This window comes from Malus sylvestris, chromosome 13, assembly GCF_916048215.2.
Source record: "Malus sylvestris chromosome 13, drMalSylv7.2, whole genome shotgun sequence".
Lineage (NCBI taxonomy): Eukaryota > Viridiplantae > Streptophyta > Magnoliopsida > Rosales > Rosaceae > Malus > Malus sylvestris.
This window is the reverse complement of record NC_062272.1, coordinates 11,354,546-11,372,128: the sequence shown is the minus strand read 5'-3', so window position 1 is coordinate 11,372,128 and position 17,583 is coordinate 11,354,546. Positions and strand designations below refer to the sequence as shown.

General features: G+C 36.5%; 2 protein-coding genes, 2 long non-coding RNA genes and 2 other non-coding genes across 14 annotated transcripts in view; 2 read left to right on the top strand and 4 right to left on the bottom strand.

The window, feature by feature from the left end:
- Positions 1-17,583, bottom strand: part of LOC126595859 (uncharacterized) — a 98,528-nt gene that overhangs the window by 64,314 nt on the left and 16,631 nt on the right. The window lies entirely within an intron of this gene.
- LOC126595847 (receptor-like protein kinase ANXUR1) lies at positions 1,401-3,110 on the bottom strand. The gene has a single exon (XM_050262210.1). It carries the CDS (start codon positions 2,906-2,908, stop codon positions 1,574-1,576), a length of 1,335 nt encoding a protein of 444 aa, XP_050118167.1. The 5' UTR covers positions 2,909-3,110; the 3' UTR covers positions 1,401-1,573.
- On the top strand, positions 4,162-8,463 carry LOC126595873 (uncharacterized). Its single transcript, XR_007613740.1, has 3 exons — positions 4,162-4,500; positions 4,983-5,046; positions 8,035-8,463. It is a non-coding gene; the product is annotated as an uncharacterized LOC126595873 (long non-coding RNA).
- Positions 8,263-8,458, bottom strand: LOC126598238 (U2 spliceosomal RNA). The gene has a single exon (XR_007614754.1). It is a non-coding gene; the product is annotated as a U2 spliceosomal RNA (small nuclear RNA).
- On the bottom strand, positions 9,966-10,161 carry LOC126598233 (U2 spliceosomal RNA). The gene has a single exon (XR_007614749.1). It is a non-coding gene; the product is annotated as a U2 spliceosomal RNA (small nuclear RNA).
- Positions 10,245-12,035, top strand: LOC126595872 (uncharacterized). The gene is made up of 2 exons (XR_007613739.1): positions 10,245-10,838; positions 11,438-12,035. It is a non-coding gene; the product is annotated as an uncharacterized LOC126595872 (long non-coding RNA).

The following is a 17,583-nucleotide window of genomic DNA, read 5'->3' as shown; positions in this document are numbered from 1 at the left end:
ATGAGAAGAAAAATTGTGTGTAGAAATCATTTTTCTACAAATGTGCTGTTCCATAAAGGAGGTGAGTCAGCTTACTATGATGACTACATGAACATGTATACAATATTTATGCACAAAACACATCATCAAATAAGGAGAAAAATTTATTTTTCTTTCTTTTGTTATGTTGTTCACATTTAACTCGTCGTGCCTTACGCCTATAAATAGATAGTCGAGAAAAGTCCCATTGAAATACCTACCTGTTAAAAAAAAAAGAGCTGTTTCTTAATCCTTTCTTAAATATTTTCTCACGTTAACCATTTTGATAAATGCCTTCAACGTGAGTACAACTATATATCTCGTAGTAGTCGAGCAACTTTTATAGTCTGTTTTTAAGAGAGAACCGAACGCCACGGCCACCATCACTAACACTACCACCACCGGAACCAATAACTATTATGAATTCTGTAGGACTTCCATACGGAACCGTGACTAATGTGTTTAACGAATTAACACTTTTCTGTAACCAAAGTGCCATTTCCACTAGGTCCACCACCACACTCGATACTGTAAGTTTCCTTGTAAATGGCCAACGTAGCAGGTTTCCATATACCAAAAAATCGAGTGGACAAAAATAACTTAAAGGATGCATGGCCCTTGTAAAGAGTCTTCTCTGTCTGGCTTTTCATTTCAAAATCACAACGCGCAGTTGGTACTTGTTGCACTGCAACGGGATGCCGCAGATGATACCTCTCCCTTTGGGCACGTAGTGAATGATGCTCACCATGTTATGCATTCAATTCCCCACTCGAAGATCACGTTTAGTCGAAGAGAGAAGAACAAGGTGGCACATCTATTGGCAAGACTGAATTTGGCCTTAGACAATCAACTAATTTGGTTTGAGGAACTCTAATGTAATTTTGGATCTTCTCTTTGAAGATAGTACAACTTTGTAATTTGTTGGTGCTGAACGCTCTTTTTCCTTTCGTCCGGTTTGAAATCCCCAATAAAGTTTTTATCAAGACCCATTTATTGCACCCTGTGCTCAATTATGTTACGTATTCCTTTGCCTATCAATGAATATTGTACTTGCTCTAAATAATCACAAGTGTTTTTCTAAGATTAACTTGTATTTTTACTAAGAATTGGTTTCAAAAACATTTTCTCTTAAAAAATTTCTCAAACACGTCCAAGATTATGTTACCATTAGTCTACCTTATTATAGCTAGATTGCATGTGAAAAATTAAATAATGCTTTTTTCAGAAGCTAATACACAAGTTAAAGGAAAAAACAATTACAGACGCTCAAATTTTGTGATCATCTCAAAGTTACAATATTAGTGTTAGTAAAGAGCTTATATGTCTCAAGACTTTTCAAACGCGACAAGGATATTTACACTAATTGTTAGCTTATATTTAGGTGAAATTAACCCTGAGTCAAATTTATTCAGACCATAGTCGACCATCTCAAATTAAAGTTACAAAAAAGAATCAAAATTGTCAAATTTAAACAAATTTAAAATTAAAACGAGTGAATCAAACTTATTGGAGTATTAATTACAAGGTATCCATTCCAGAAAATCACTTCAAAACCCTAGGCAGTGTTTGCCAGTATACCCCTGGCTGCAGCGTCTGCCTTAAGAAGCATTTTTGAGGGCACAGGATTTGAACCCGCCAAGTTCCCGTGCTTGTCATTAACCTTAAAAACCTCCAGTCCATTGAGTATGGCATCATAGTACTGCGGATGCGTCTTCACATTCGGATGCAAACCCACCCAAAGAAGATCATCACCGTCTCTGTCGTTCACATGAGTGGCATAATCCTTGTAAACCGGGATTCCGATTGCCCCGGCCCACTGGATCACATCCGCCGACTCCTCCGCCGTTTTATTGTTGAGATATATATCGAAAGTTCTCTGGTTCACCAGTGTGTTTTGAAAGTCGCAGAAATGGAACCGAACGACGTAGGTGAAATTTGCGTCCACCTGAAAAACCCAAGTGAGGTTGTATTTCTCGTTGAAGTGAGGGTTCGGCCCCATCGATCTTGCAGTTTTGTACACCGTTAGAGGAGCAATATATTCGGGGACGTCCTTCGTGTGTCCGATGGTGACATTTTCGGGAGCTTTGATCGAAACCCCGAGAAATGCCCCGTCGAAATACGAGGCCCCGTAAGCTGAATTTAGTAGGTATGGCGAGTCGTCCCACCATGTTCGTGCGAGTCCCGAATCCTTGTTTGCGGGAATGTACTCCCCTCCGACGCTTAGCCTGTACATTGTCTGGAGGGAGGAGTTTTGGACGTCGATAGTTTGGCCTCGGAAGCCGATCAAGTCGGTCGGCTTGAAGATTTCCTCCATTGGGATCACCTCCACTGAGTTCACGAAAGCGAACGTATTTTCGCGATTCGGGGACGGCGTGAACGTGATATTGAGAGTGCCGGACTCGGCGGGGACAATTGAGTACTCTCTTATGATGTAGTACTGCGTGAGGGCCAACGCTGTGATGAAAGGACTGAAGTTTTTAAGCAGGGTGAGGCCGTTGGCGGTGACTTCGAAAACCCCGTTCAAGGAATCGGCGGAGTCGTACGTGGACGGGTAGAATTGGAACCTGACCAACAGGCGTTTGCTTGGTGGAACAGAGAACTTGTATGATGTTGCAGAGTTCATGATTCGTGCTGTCGTGAATGGGACTTTGGACGGCAGGGCAGGGTCTTGGTACTCGGCTTTCGCAGTCTTCGTATTGTTGGAGGCGACGAGGTATTTGGAATCCGTTGTCCATTTTCGGCCATCAGAATCCGTTTCCCCGTCGGAAGACGAGCCGCAGGAAAGTATATAGGACTCTGAGCCGGAGCCTTCGCTTCGAACACGAACGGTGTTTGATGAGAACAAGGATAACAAAACCAGAGGAAACAAAATGTGGGATTTGTAGATCATTGCTGGAAAGAGAAACCCCTTTGAGAGGGGATTTGAGAGGTTAGTGGTGAGGGACGAAAAAGGTCTATTGTGTTAGAGTACAGGAAAACTTGGAAACTTGGAAGAAAACAAATTGTTTGGCTTTCATTTTTACTGCATCTTTGTTTTCTTTTTGATCTTTGTTTTCTTTGGAAATTGATTGTGTGTGTGTTTTTGTCCCAGGGGTGTAGGGGACGTTGGGATAGGAGGTCGGTATTGGTTGGAGAACAACGGTAAGACAGAGAAACCGCTAAATTGTCATTCGCATTGACCGAGTCCCGGATGATATTTTGGGTTTTGCATATATAAGCCTTTATCCAAAGGGATCCCCATTTTCAATGGCCTCATATTTTTCTTTTGTCACCTAAAGTTACGTAATAAATATGAACCTTATAAATTTTTAAGTACATTCATTTTTGTTGTTGTTTATTAAGAAAACGAAGGATTCAAGCTAGAAACCTCTTTTCTACAACTGAGAGAAAAATATTGCTAATTAAACTAAGTGTGTTAGGTTGTAACAATGCATAAACAAATCATATTTTATGAATATGATTTAGTTTTTTAGTTGTATAAAGGTAAACTAAGAGTGATATCCACGGATGGAGAAAATGGAGGAAGTAGTCTGGCAATTCAAGGAGCTAACCATTATTCAATGGAAGGAAGAAAGTTTGGAATTGTTTCTGGGACCGAGGATTTTACATTCGTTAAGGGGTATGGGATTATGGATACATAGAATCATAGATCTGTTCTTAAGTTGAATGTCAAACTAAAGCACTATTAGTGAAAGTAAACGGCATTTGGTTTCTGTTTGTTTTTGCAAACTGTTGTTATTGACACTGCAAAAAGTTAGTCTTACTCATACAACCATACTTATAATAGCAACAACACTGCAAAAAAGTCGGACTCACTCATACTTATAATAGCAAGTGCTTAGAAATTGTCCCAACTTTACAACTTAGGTGTTGAGTTTGTAAGAAAAGATTTACTCACACTTATAATAGCAGGTGCTTAGAAATTGTCCCAACTTTACCACTCAACAGTTTGTAAGAAAAGACTTTATGTTGTACCCACCCACCCCCACATGTTTTTTTAGCCATATTTCTATATTCCTCCTGAAACATGTTTAGGTCTATCAATTTACAATTTTTTTTTCTCTATCTACCCACTCACCACCATCAGACATTTCTTTACATTTTTTATTTATTAAAATGTACTTTTACTCTCTCACTCTTTTTCTTTTTCTTCATCCCTGCAACCTCACTCTCCTTCTAACTCCCGAAGCTCTCTCTCTAGCTCCATCAAAACCAGCCACCACCAGTGCTCGTTCCTTCACAAATTTAACCCCAAATCTTGATACTTCGAACCTTTGGGACATATAGGGAACACGACTGCAGCTTTGCATGCAACATCAGAGCAACTCCGAGTCATCTGCCATTGAAGACCCGAGAGCTTTGAGCTCTTACTCTTAATCTCAGCCCTGTTATCCGCTGCATGTGCATGCATACCTTCCTCGAGGACGAACTTCGGCGAGTTTGTTGGTGTGGGTGCACGGACCCCTTTGAATTCGAACCCAGGTAATTAATTACCTTGTTGTTTGTTGGTCAGTGTCGTAAGTGTGTGTGCAGTACAGTGTATGTGTGGTGTGGGTTGCGATGTGTGTGTGTGTGTGTGTGTGTTGTGCCGTGTGTGTGTATGTGTGTTGTGTCGTGTGTGTGCACGTGTGTAGTGTGTGTGGTGCACGTGTGTAGTGTGTGTGGTGCACGTGTGTGTGTGTGTGTGTGTAAGCGTGTGTGAATGTGTGTGGTGCACGTGTGTGTGTGTTGTGCATGTATGCATGTGTGTGCGTGCTGGCGTGTGTGTATGTGTGTTGTGTGGGTTTGGGCTCAAGCCAAACCACCCCTTTGTTCCTAAACTATCCATACCCAAAACCCAATAGGTCCTAACCCTATTTAACCTAAACCTAAACCCTAATCCGAATCCAAACCCAAGACCCATTTCCATTTCTTGAAATTCTATAGTTGTGTAGTTTGATAAATTGTACATTTTTTGTGCTTAGGTGAAGTTGCTAATGGGAAAATTCTTAATCCTTATCCACACAACTCTATTGCTACGGAGTATCTGTGAGTGGACCCCTTCTAAAATTACATGATTTCATAGTTTAATTGCATAAATGAATAGCATGCCTTACGAGTTTATGAACTGATTTTATATTAAGCATGTTTATGGAATATGTTGTTTATCATCTCATTTTTCGTGAGGAGTTAATTATTAGCCTATATTGAGCTATAGTTTGATATATCATATTTTCTATAAAAACCATGAACTGGTAGACTATCTGATGGATGACGATAGGATGCTAGAACATGTTTTAGAAACCCATCTTTATAGTATAGACGATGAATGACTTTATACTATGAAATGGTTATTTATGAAAGGCGTAACTAATTGTGTGTACCTAGTTGACACTATGCCACCTGGGGCAAGGATCTGGTGTTGGCATAAGCCGGGAGAAATAATCCCTAGCTACGGGCTGAGGGACACGGAGCAGGCATTGGGCCGAGAGTTGGTAATCTCTAGCTACGGGCGCAGAGACCACAGTGCTGGCATAGGGCCAAGAGTTATATTTATTCAGTGATCTTATTGGCAGCACACCGCGCTTACGAGACGATATGTGAGACGATTGATATTTTGATTTCTGCGATGTATTTCTGTGATATGTCTTTTGAGATGTTTTTGGCAAGCTAGGGTTTTTAGTAAACTTATCACTTATTATGCTAGTAGTTTTCTTTATATAAACCGTGGGGGTTAGTATCTTGATAACTGTTTTATTATTATTGTATATATGAACTTGGTCCACTTATCTTTGTTTTGCGCCCCCATTCAGGTCTTAGAAACGAGGACTACGACACAACATACGAGGCATTCCCCTACCAGTAGTAGTCTATCATACATTTGTGTGATATCTTGTAATGATCTTTCATTTTGTGATCTTGAATTAGAACGTATTCTGTGCACTCTAGACATTTCCTTAAACTTTGTTTATTACCTTTAGATTCTAATGATTATTCATGTATATTTCCTCCTAATCATTACTTTTGTATTCAATAAATGGCTTTCGTCACCCTTGGGTGTCGGCCAGCACGTGCCTATCCGGGTATTCAGGGAATATCGGGGTCGGGACGTGTCACTTTAGACGTATATGAGTTGTTATAAATATTTTATGTCCATTATTTGATTTGAGTGAATTACTTTATGTCTGTACAAGCAAACTTATATATGATTTGTTATAAATATGGATGTCCATTCTTTGATTTTAGTGAATTACTTTATGTTTGTACAAGCAATTAGGGGTGGGCACTTGGAACCGAAACCGAAATACGAACCAAATCGAACCGCACCGAACTGTTTGGTTTTGCGATTTTGAAACGATTTCGGTTTTGAAACTGAACCGCAACGTAGAAAACGGTTTGGTTTTGGTTTTGGTTTTGGCTTTTGAAAACCGCACCGAAATCGAAACCGCATAACTTTATTAAATGTTAAATTCTAATTGGTTATTTCATTGAGTTTAGTTCATGGCATCATCTGAATAATATCTAAGGCATTGGTTACACTATAAGACCTGCATCCATCTTCCTTATACTTCAAGCAAGGAGCTTCGTTACGAGTAACCGGAAAGTAAGACTTATGCCCTTCCCATTTTTAGCGGTAATTTTTTGTTGCATCGTGTAAATTGATTGTCTTCCTCTTTTATTTTCTTTCCAATCATCTGTAACAAATTAAATCCCTGAGTTTTATTCGGACCTCCAGTTCCGAAATTTTCATAGTTTTAAAAATGGAAGGTTCAAAACATGTAGATTCAATTCTTTGATATCATAAATCTCATAACTCTACTTATAGTGGCTTAATAGGGTACAAGTAATTTATAGCTAACACTGGTTCTGTTGGTCTTGCGGACGAGGAAAACTTGTCTCTCACAGGGTCCATATTCCCATGTTACTATAGCTCTCAATGCACTATGCCACATGATGAAAGCTATATGAATATGAGGATATACACCCCGTTACAGGGGAGTCCTTCTCGATGGGGAAGAAAAGAAAGATGAATAGAGGTGGAGTATATCATACGGAGTATGTAGATACATAGTTTCAACATTTTCGGTGCTGTGAGTTTGTGATAACATTGCTCGGAACAATTGTGGTTTGATTTTGATATAGTTAGATGACCATCAAGATGGTAGTGTGTTGGAAAGGATGCAGAACTGTCCAAGAAGATATTCTTGAGGCGAATGTGGCATCTCCAGTTGGTTTATTGAGGAGGATGGATATGGCACATTGGTAGCATGATGTGCATGAAGTAGACAATATGAACTAAGTGCATTTCTTATATTTATTCTTCGATATCATTAAGCAGCTTATGAATTAGTATCCCTGACTTCATTCATAGGTTACAAGATTATTCTGTAAAGACAGCTTGTCGATGAAAGTGAGAGATTAAAAATCGACAGTAAGCACCTTCGGGAGCTTAGCTTTCAAGTTGGATCGGTCTACCAGTTCATCGATGAGCTGCTTATTCAACCGGACAATGAGGTTAGTGGTAAATTACAATTACTTTCACTTGGTGATTTTTGGTGCCGGTCTTTTTTAAGAGTCGCAAAGTAAGTTGAAACACAAAAAAAAAATTTATTGAATTGGATGAACAATTTATTTTTCATAATGTCATAATGCATTACATAATATCTCTTTCAAACACCAAAACTTTTTTATTGAATTGGATGAAATGAGATACAACTAGGTAACCATAATAGCTTTTTCAAACAATGAAACCAAACCAAAACCGTTTAAAACCAAACTGAACCGAACCAAAAGGTTTGGTTTCATTTCTGTTTTAGCCTCAAAACCGTACCGAACCAAACTGCAAAAACTTACAGTTTTGGTTTCACTCAAAACCTCACCAAACCGAACCGTGCCCACCGCTACAAGCAATGACATCATGCATGTATAAGCAACAATGTCATTGCTTACATAGACATGATGTCATCCCCTCAAACCAAATAATAGGACGTCTATGTTTACAACACAAGTCTTGTTTCTCCCACGTTTTTTGTGCAGCCGATGTGGGATATGAAAACGTATACACAAATAGCAAAGTGAAGATGGTATTGCCAAAAGCTAATTGGAACTTCAATTTCAGAAATAAAAGGGGATACGAGCTGGGATGAGGAGCGAAAGTCTAAAATAAAATTGAACTAAAGCATCGCTACAAAATTGGTTTCCAACAGGGATTGATTGGTATTGCTTACTATATGTTGGGCCTTGAAAATTTTAAACTAGGATTTGGTGGGTCGTGCCAGGCCCGAGCAATAGTGCAACGCTTGGGCGACACGCAAGAACCCCAATAGCAAGCTACTGTAGTGAGACCTCACCCTAAAAAAATTAATTTAATATCATGTGAATCATTGATTCACGTATCAGATATTAAACTGATAAGAACAGATACTACACTTGATCTTAGCCAAAAGGCCGAGAAAGGTATGCTTATGTTAATATTGGGCATTCGTTTTTATACATAGCTTCGTTCTTCTACTTTTGTCCATGTCGATGTGGGATTCTAATGCACTATTTCGAAGTACTCTTTCTGTCCACGTACTTCAACCCAAGTACACCTAGCAGCTCCCGCAAAGCATACATAGAAAAGCAAATGGATTAAGCTAATAAGATAAAAAAAATAGAAAAAATTAGTGAAAGTACATAACTCAAAACTACAGCTCTTGGTTTTAAGATACTGTTTCTTTGGATATCACTTAATGTCTTGTCGATGCCACGAGTCGTCATCATATTCCACCACGCTTCCGCATGCCTTAGTCCCATCCATCACTGGGCCAGTACTCGTCATCCAGCTCTTCCGAATCATCATCATACCCATGCCATTGGTCTTGTTCTTCCCAGTACAAGAGTTGTAGCTGAGATCAACTCATCCACTTTCTGGCTGCATCTTGGAGATTGGTACTTCTTCTCCATGGCTCGATTCGAACGACAAAGCTCGAAACAAGAAACTAGATGGGTAAGTGGAATCTGAAAAGTAACTAGTTAATGCTTCTAACTCACTGGAGAGATTGCAGAATGCTATGGTTGAAACATGCCGCATGATATCATACCATTCCAATCTGATGCAATCTAACATCTTTAGGGGATCATTTGGTAGTAAAGTTAACAACAAGAGAGTAAAATTTGTATCCCATTCCACGTTTGGTGATTTTTCGTTTTCATGATTGAGTAATTACTCGAGCCAAATTATTGGGATAACATCTCCCCTGTGTGAAATCGACACCAACGTTCGCGAAAGAACCATATGCCTCATCTTGCTCTCCACATCCCAAGTCCCGACGCTGTATGTGACCTTGTCTCGCAACGTTAACTACCATGACTTCGTTTTGTGACATAGTCCCTGACCTCGTCTCTTAGGACTGCCAAGGTATTTTGTTTTGCGTTTGCTTTAAAACGCAGAGGCACAACACCAATAAATTAAATCAACTCATGTGTTGCTCAGGAAGTACTAAAAAAACAAAAACAAAATAGAAACAAAGGAAGGTATTTTGTAGTCATCTATTCTCCAAAGTTAATTTGAGTTGTGCTCAATCAACTTATTTGATGAGTTTTTTAGAGAGATCACATCGTGTTATTTCTCTAATTAGAAGAACGCTGTTGAAACGCTAAAACGATATGGAGTGAATTGCACTCTAAAATAATATTATGTAGTCCACAGAGAGGTGTCAAAAACGCTCTTGCTCGTGTAACCACAGAGGAGGCAAGTCAGATCATCAATCACCCACGTGTCTCCTAGTGAGGTTTGCTCTGATTGGGAGGATGTCATTACAAATTCTCCATGCGCATACCTTAACTTCGGGAAGAATACGAAAGCTTGCACATCCTGAATCCGAAACCGTGTCATCTGTTCCCTTCCATCACATCATTTTTGAGGATTGTAGCACCAAGCAAATAAGTTACTTGGGTTGGGCCGTCAAAATTTGAACTTTGATTTGGTGGGGTGTGCCAGGCCCAAGCAATAGTGCAACGCTTAGGCGACACGCAAGAGCTCCAATAGCAAGCTATTGTAGTGAACCCTTCCCCTTAAAAAATTAATTTAATATCGTGTGAACCATTGGTCCACGTATCAGATATTAAACTGATAAGAACAGATACTACACTTGATCTTAGCCAAAAGGCCGAGAAAGGTATGCTTATTTTAGTGTTGGGCTTTCGTTTTTATCCCACATCTTAACTCTCCTACTTCTTCAGATAGCCGATGTGGGACTCCCCCATAGTTTCTTGCAGCGCCGTTTCTAACTTTGCACTCTAACACAATTACTTCTTACCACTCTCAGGCCTACAAAACTACATCTTATCGCCAGCAACCAGGAATATAACATCACATGGGATGGGATTGATCGATGAGATCAACCAGTGCTCTTTCTGGCTGCACCAACTTCGAGTCTCCTCTGTGGCTCGGTTTGAACGATAGAGCTGGAAACAAGAAACTAAATGAGGAAGCCGGATCTGCAAAAGCTTTCTGTTCCTTGAAATATTTATGCTTCTAAGTCGTTGGAGAGATTGCTGAAACATGCCGGAGCCGTTTCAATCTGCTGTAGTTTAATTTGTTTAAGAAAGTTGATGTTTTGCTGAGAGCAAATTGCTCTAGCTAGAAAATGCTAAGGCACAGACACAATAAGGCAATCAACTATGCTCTTTTCCCTGAATAAAACAACTGAAATAGTTTACCATAGAAAAACCTCTAATCCAACCTTGTCCGTGTTGGTCAAAGGGAGGGATACTGTGAATCCACACGTGGGGAGAAGAACGTCATTGACCTAAGTTTGCAAGAGCGTCGGCAACCAAAATTGCTTCTCGAAAAATATGTTCGATGCTGATACTAAGAATTCATGATGAATTATAATATCTCAAAAAACTATATATATACGTCAAAAAATAGAGCATGTCACTAATATAACCGATAATGATTTTCAAATTTGTTTACTGTCCTGTGTAAAAAGCTCGTAACAATCCATCTCTGAGAGCCATACCTTCAGAAGAGAGAAATCTAAAAAAGCAAGGGGAGAGAAGCCACCATTTCCACCATTGCCTCCCTCCGTCTGCAGCGTAGCTGCTGCCATGTGAGCACCCAAGAGGCTGTGACCTGTGAGCACCCAACCCAAGCACCAAGCTACCATTTTCCCCACCATGTTTTGTAGAAACACACAATCTTTGAGAGACCAAGAGGAGGGAAAGAGAGAGAGGTCGAAATCATGGGTTGGTTTCTTGCATGTTTTGGTTCTTCAAAGACAAAAAAACGCAGGAGTAATCAGAGGGAGTAATCAGGAGAGTAGGGTGGTGTGTGGAAGGGAATACCAGATTGGGTCGAAGGGGGAAGGAGATCGTTCGATCTCCTTTGTTCTTTTTTTCATTTTTTTTTCATTTTCAAATTTATTTAAAAGATGGTGGTTGTTTGGATTTGCAGGAATTTGGATGGTGATGGTTTGGATTTGCACGAATTTGGATTTGGATTTGCAAGGAGGGAGGAAGGGTGTAGGAATTTGGATTTGCAAGGAGGAAGGAAAGGTGCAGGGATTTGGATTTACAGGGACAGATGAAGGGTCCAGGGAGGGAGGAAGGGTGCAGTGGAGTAGGGTGCTCACTCAATCTCGGGCGACCCTAACAATACCACGACTGGGCTCGACGTCATGGACATGGCAGCAGCTCCGCTGCAGACAGAGGGAGGAATCGAACCTTGCAATGGTGGACGTGGTTCGGTGAGAACCAGCTGGAGTAGCTGGGAATATTTAATTATATTGGGTCCTAATTGTGCCATGTCAGCCATTAACAGAAGTCAGGAATATTTAATTATATTGGGTCCTAATTGTGCCATGTCAGCCATTAACAGAAGTTTTGACGAAAATTTAACGAAATGACTACATTGATTTTTAGCAGTAATATTCAAAGACTACATTGATTGATTTTTAATTTCATGAATCACTTTAATTGGGTGTGTTACTTTTAAGGACTATTTATGATAAAAACCCAAATTAAAAAGAAAATAGCAAAAATATTCCCCACTACTTGTTCTTGTGCTGACTTTGAGGATCGATATAAACTATTCACATGCCTTCCTCGTTATACCCGTATTGCAATTAGTTTATGCTTATTTCACACACCAAAAACAACCATGTTGTGTAAGATATTCAGCATTGATTGATGAGACTTCAAATTTTGACTTATGAGGTTTGACTTGGACAAAAATTTGAAATAAGTTTTCTTGTCACAAGAAATAAAGTTTTATCCCAAATACGAAAATTATTGAACTGAAAATCAGTACTAGTGATCACATCTGCTAAGAAATTTGTTTATCTAAAAATATGGGCCCAAGAAATAAAGTTAAAGGAAGTCACCAACCACTTAATACTATAATTAGGAAGGAAGTTAAGATGAAAAAATTTATGAGAAACAGACGGATTTAGGTGAAACGGAAAAGAAATACCACCCTGCCATGCCTTGCCCAGCTATTGGGAGGGCAGTACCTGCATGACTTTCCTCTTTGTTCTACGCGTTGGCATCCCAATGCTTCATGGATGAAGAGTACAATCTATGAATTATGTTTTGAGAACAAAAAGATCGACCACAACTATGCTGAAATAAACAACATATATTTATGGGATTGGCTAATTGTGCAATTTTCGAACATTACAAATATATAGCACGCCATGGTTGTTTACCTTGTATGGATTTTAAAGGCTACCCTTCTCAATAAATCCTTATTGAATGCTTTGCACGACAGGTAGAATCAGTCCAAAACTTCACAGAAATGCATTGGTCAATGATGAGGGGCTGCAATATCATACACAATGTGTATTTTATATCATATACTATATGCTTTATGTATAGAAACAAGGGGTAGTAGTGTAGAAAAACTTACATGAAACGAATTCATCGTTATTATGGCGTTTCGTTCTAATTAAACAATGACATGTACAATTTTTTCAACACTTACTATTATACTATTGAAATCGGGACATTACGTGACAGTAAATCCGTTCTATGTAAATTGCTCTTGCACTAATGAGTGTGAAGCGTGAACTATTTGATTTATATATTCATGCTTTAGCGTAGAGGAATGGATATAATGATGATTTCACTTGGGACAAGTGAGGGAACGGCAATTGGGAATTCGAACTCAAGAAAATAATGAGTAGAAGAATATGTACGTGTGCAAGTGGCCATTCTACCACAGTGGTAGAAAGAGTGTTACTCTTGCAGCACATCGTATATTTGAACTCTGTTGATATTTTATCTAACATTTAATTTAACAAATATATCATCTAAAAAAAGGAATAAGTGCGTGTATATCAATCACACACTTCGGTCATATTTGTATAGCTGAGCAATCATTGGGAAACGGTAAGGCATATAGAGCTATAGGGGATTAGGCGTCGTTCATTTACAATGTGTTTGCTAATTTATAACCACAAGAAACAAAAGAAATTGTTATTGTTACTTTAAAAATCTCATCTTGCATTTCAATATAATTAGAAAGAAAAAACACTTGCGAGGAATGTAGAATGAAATTTGTAGAATGCTAATAACAATTCCCTAAAAAATGAAATTAGATCCAAATTATGGTGTATTTTTCAACAAAAAAAAAATTACGGTGTATTTATGTGTTCATTTACTAATGAGTAAATCAAAACATAGAGAGAGCCTGCACCTAATAAGGAATTCAACTCCTCGTTTTAAAAGAACTAGATTGTTTGAAGGGAGATGTTATTCTTATTCGAGAGAAACAAGGAATAAGAGATGAAATATTTTTACGTGCCCTCACGTAATTCAAAATTTTCAAGTTAACTTATAAAATAGTAGAATAAAGCTTATATTTATTCCCATTTTGACTCAAATTTTTAATTGAAGATAAACATGTTGAACGAGTGTTGAAAACACAAATGAATATAAATAGTTCTAAGACATTGTTTCTGTTGATGCACAAATCGGGTCGATCTTGGACCACGATATATCGTTGTGTTCTTGTGTGTGTAATTTACTGTCAGATCTAAATTGGTCCAAAATCAATCCGATTTTGTGCATCAACAATTTCCATTTCTTACTACAACTAACTATAGTTTTTGTTGAAAAAGGGCATTTTAGGATAATAAACAATGTATTAGACAATAGAGTGAGAGAGAGAGAGATAAGGTGGAATGCTTCTGTGGACGTTGGTATAGATGTTGTAGGCCGAAATACCCTTCATTTTAAAGGAAATTAATCAACCATGTTGGATATTGGTTGTTTTCTTGTCGCTTTTATAATTGAGTGTTATAATGGACTAATCTAAATTAATGAAAATACCAAATGTTTAAAAGTCAAATGGATGGACGTCATCAAGGGTCCACTAATAAGTAACTAGCATATGGGCACACACAAAGTGTGTGAGAAATTTTTTTATTATTGTTTTTAAAATAGAAGGAGAGAGAAATGGAGTATTAGAGAACATGGGAGTGGAATTTTTTTTAAAAAAAAATTAGAAATATGTTAGGATTACATGTAGGTGAGGCTTTAAAAAAAAAAAATTGGTTGTGTGAAATTACATTTCTACCCCATATTTCTTATTCATGTTCTATTTTAATTAGAGAGTTAAACTGGTAATTTCATATGATTTTGGTTGACAATAAGTATTTTATTAATTAATAGAGATTATACGATTTTTTTAATATATAAAATAAATAAATACGATTGATACATGGATTGTAGTGCCAAATACATATTTTCTGGTAAGTTTTTGTTTGATTTCTTAAAGGAAATTGTTATTGGCACTATAAAAATTTCATTCGACACTTCTTATAAGTTTATTTTTTCTACTTCTAATTATATAAAGTTTAGAGTACAAAATAAGATTTTTGGAGTGCCAATAGTCCAAAGACCACCTGGAGTTTAAGAAATATACATATAAAGGTCTTTCAAGGATCCTTTGAAGTTTGATACGGGTCTTTGTTGTGCTACTAAGTATTTGACAAAATGCCTTTCGCAGGTTGCGTCAACAATACTCAACAAATTTTAGCAATAACACTCATTAGATTTGCTTCGTCATATGTCAATATCATTTGACATGTACGGAATTTAGTTTGGCTAACGACAACAAACCCACCAAGTATTAAACGAAATGCCTCAGTGAATACATTGAATTTTTTTGTGCACTTTGTTTCTATCTAAAAGACTTATACCTTTAACATTGGGATCTCCCAAAATTCAAATTATGGATTCTCCACTGTATTTGCATTGATGTCAATTTGGCTTAGTTTATGAACCTGCCATGATATAACCAAATCTTAATGTTGAAATCTGACTACAATGACTACGATTTGTTATGTTAAAAAAAAAAAAAAATTAAAAACACATGTTGTGTTTATATATGTTTATCTATGTGTATGTGATTGATATTTGTTTTAAATGCTGAAGTAACAATAACATTTCACATGAAAGCAACATGATCACTCCTTTAGCTTCTCGGCGAACTATATTTTGACAATTTTGAAAAAAATTGAGCTACATATTTGGGAGATTTTTGCATACAACCGTATATATATTCACAAAGCTCGATAACCATATATTTTAGCAAAATACTCGTGTTATTCAACTGAAAATGAATTTACAAACTCATATATGAAGTATATAAAATTGCAAATAAAGAACAAGTTATCAGTGAGGACTTACCTAATATATTGTGTGGTTTGGGGAAAATAAATTTACCCTAAAAGAAAGCATGAGATATCAAAGTCCATGTTGAGGAAAAAGATGGCAGCTCCAAAAAAAAAAAAAAAAAAAGACATATATTTAGCTAAGTTTGTTAGAGTAGTGTGCTCAAATTTGAATCTCTTTTTTTTTTTTTTCTGAATTTAAATAAATTTAATATAACATTCTATATTTTGCTTAAACAAATAAATAAAAATAAAATAGAAGAAGAGGGGGGAAACGGCAGTTGACTATTGTTGACCAATTGGAATCGGCCACTTTCTTTGAACATGTGCAAAACTACAAAAAAAAAATGTATATACCCTTCAAGGAGTAGACTTTTGGAGTATCCAAATATAGCAAGACAAAGATTTGTTCAAGCATGACACAATCCTTGCTTCTCTTACATTGACCTCATCAACAAGCAAAGAAGCTAACAATAAAAAAATAATTACTTAAGCATTATCCTCATTTTGAAGGTGTTTTTAACAATAAGATAATTATAAACAATGTCATTTTTAAAAGGAAATTTTTGGTTCCGGTCCTCAATTGAGTAATATCTTAGACTGAAACTTTATTAATTTGAATACTTTGATTGAAGGACACAATGCTGGATATCAAGTATATTCTTAATTTACGTGTCTTTTAAATTCATTTTTATGTCAAAAATGCACTAAAAATATTAACTAATTTATTGCTATTTTTATGGAATGTCTTCCCTTACTCAATTTGTGGAATATAATATTTGTAACCTTGATTTATACAAAAATTGTTTGTAACTTTTTTTTCTTCATTAGTCTTACTATTGTTGTTAATGGTTATTTCTCATTTTTTATTTTCTTCTCTAAAAATTCAAGTATGATTAAATTGAAATGTACAATCGTTCTTTAAAAATAAAAATTGATATGTACAATTCAATTTATTCTCAAATTACCTATGCTAAATTAAAACATATTCATATTGAATTAAAATGTATGCTTACTAAATTGAAATGTGCCCATATTGGCTTGAAACATACCGATAGGTTTTAGGGTTACACATAATTTGGCGTTAATTTTTACATACCAAAATTATGATCATATAAACACACCAGTAGATTGGTATGTATCTAAACAAAAAAGTAAATAACATATCAAAAATATATTTTGTACACAAATTTGGATTACATAACATACCAATAATGTACCAAATTCTTAGTACACTATTTTAATATATATAATGTATGTAATATCATTTGGATTACATTGGTACTTCCAAAATATCATCCTTTGTCTTTTTCTTTGTTAAAAAAATTATCGACTGTTTTTTCACCCACATTTTTTTTTTAAACAAACGATTGTATTTAAATTTTTTTTTTTGTCATTATAGAATTTTCTTTAATATATTGAATTAATGGGACACAAATTAACAATATCTTTTGTTAGCAAGATTTTAGAAATTTGTTATTTATTGAATTTAATTAGTAAGTTAATTAACAATTTGTGTAATTCAAAATTAAATAAAATTGTAGAAAAGTAGTTTGATCAAATCTCTAAAAGTTTTAGATGTTTAGTCTAAAAAATTCAAAAACCAAGTATCTAGATAAAATGCCCCGATATAATACTAAACGTATAGTTCATCGAATGTGGTTTTAGCATTATTGATTTTAAAATAAATGTATAGTTCATCGAATGTGCACACTATATATATATATCTATATATATATGAACGATCACTTTCATTGCATGTGGCAAAAAACATGGCCAAAAATCCTCATTGGAATTAGATTATAGCACTATACCAGCAAAACTGAGGATCATTTCTGAAACTAATTGATAGGGTTGACTACATCAACTTTTCTTTTTACGATTTTAATCGAGCACAAGGAGGGCGGTAATGGATAGTCTGTAC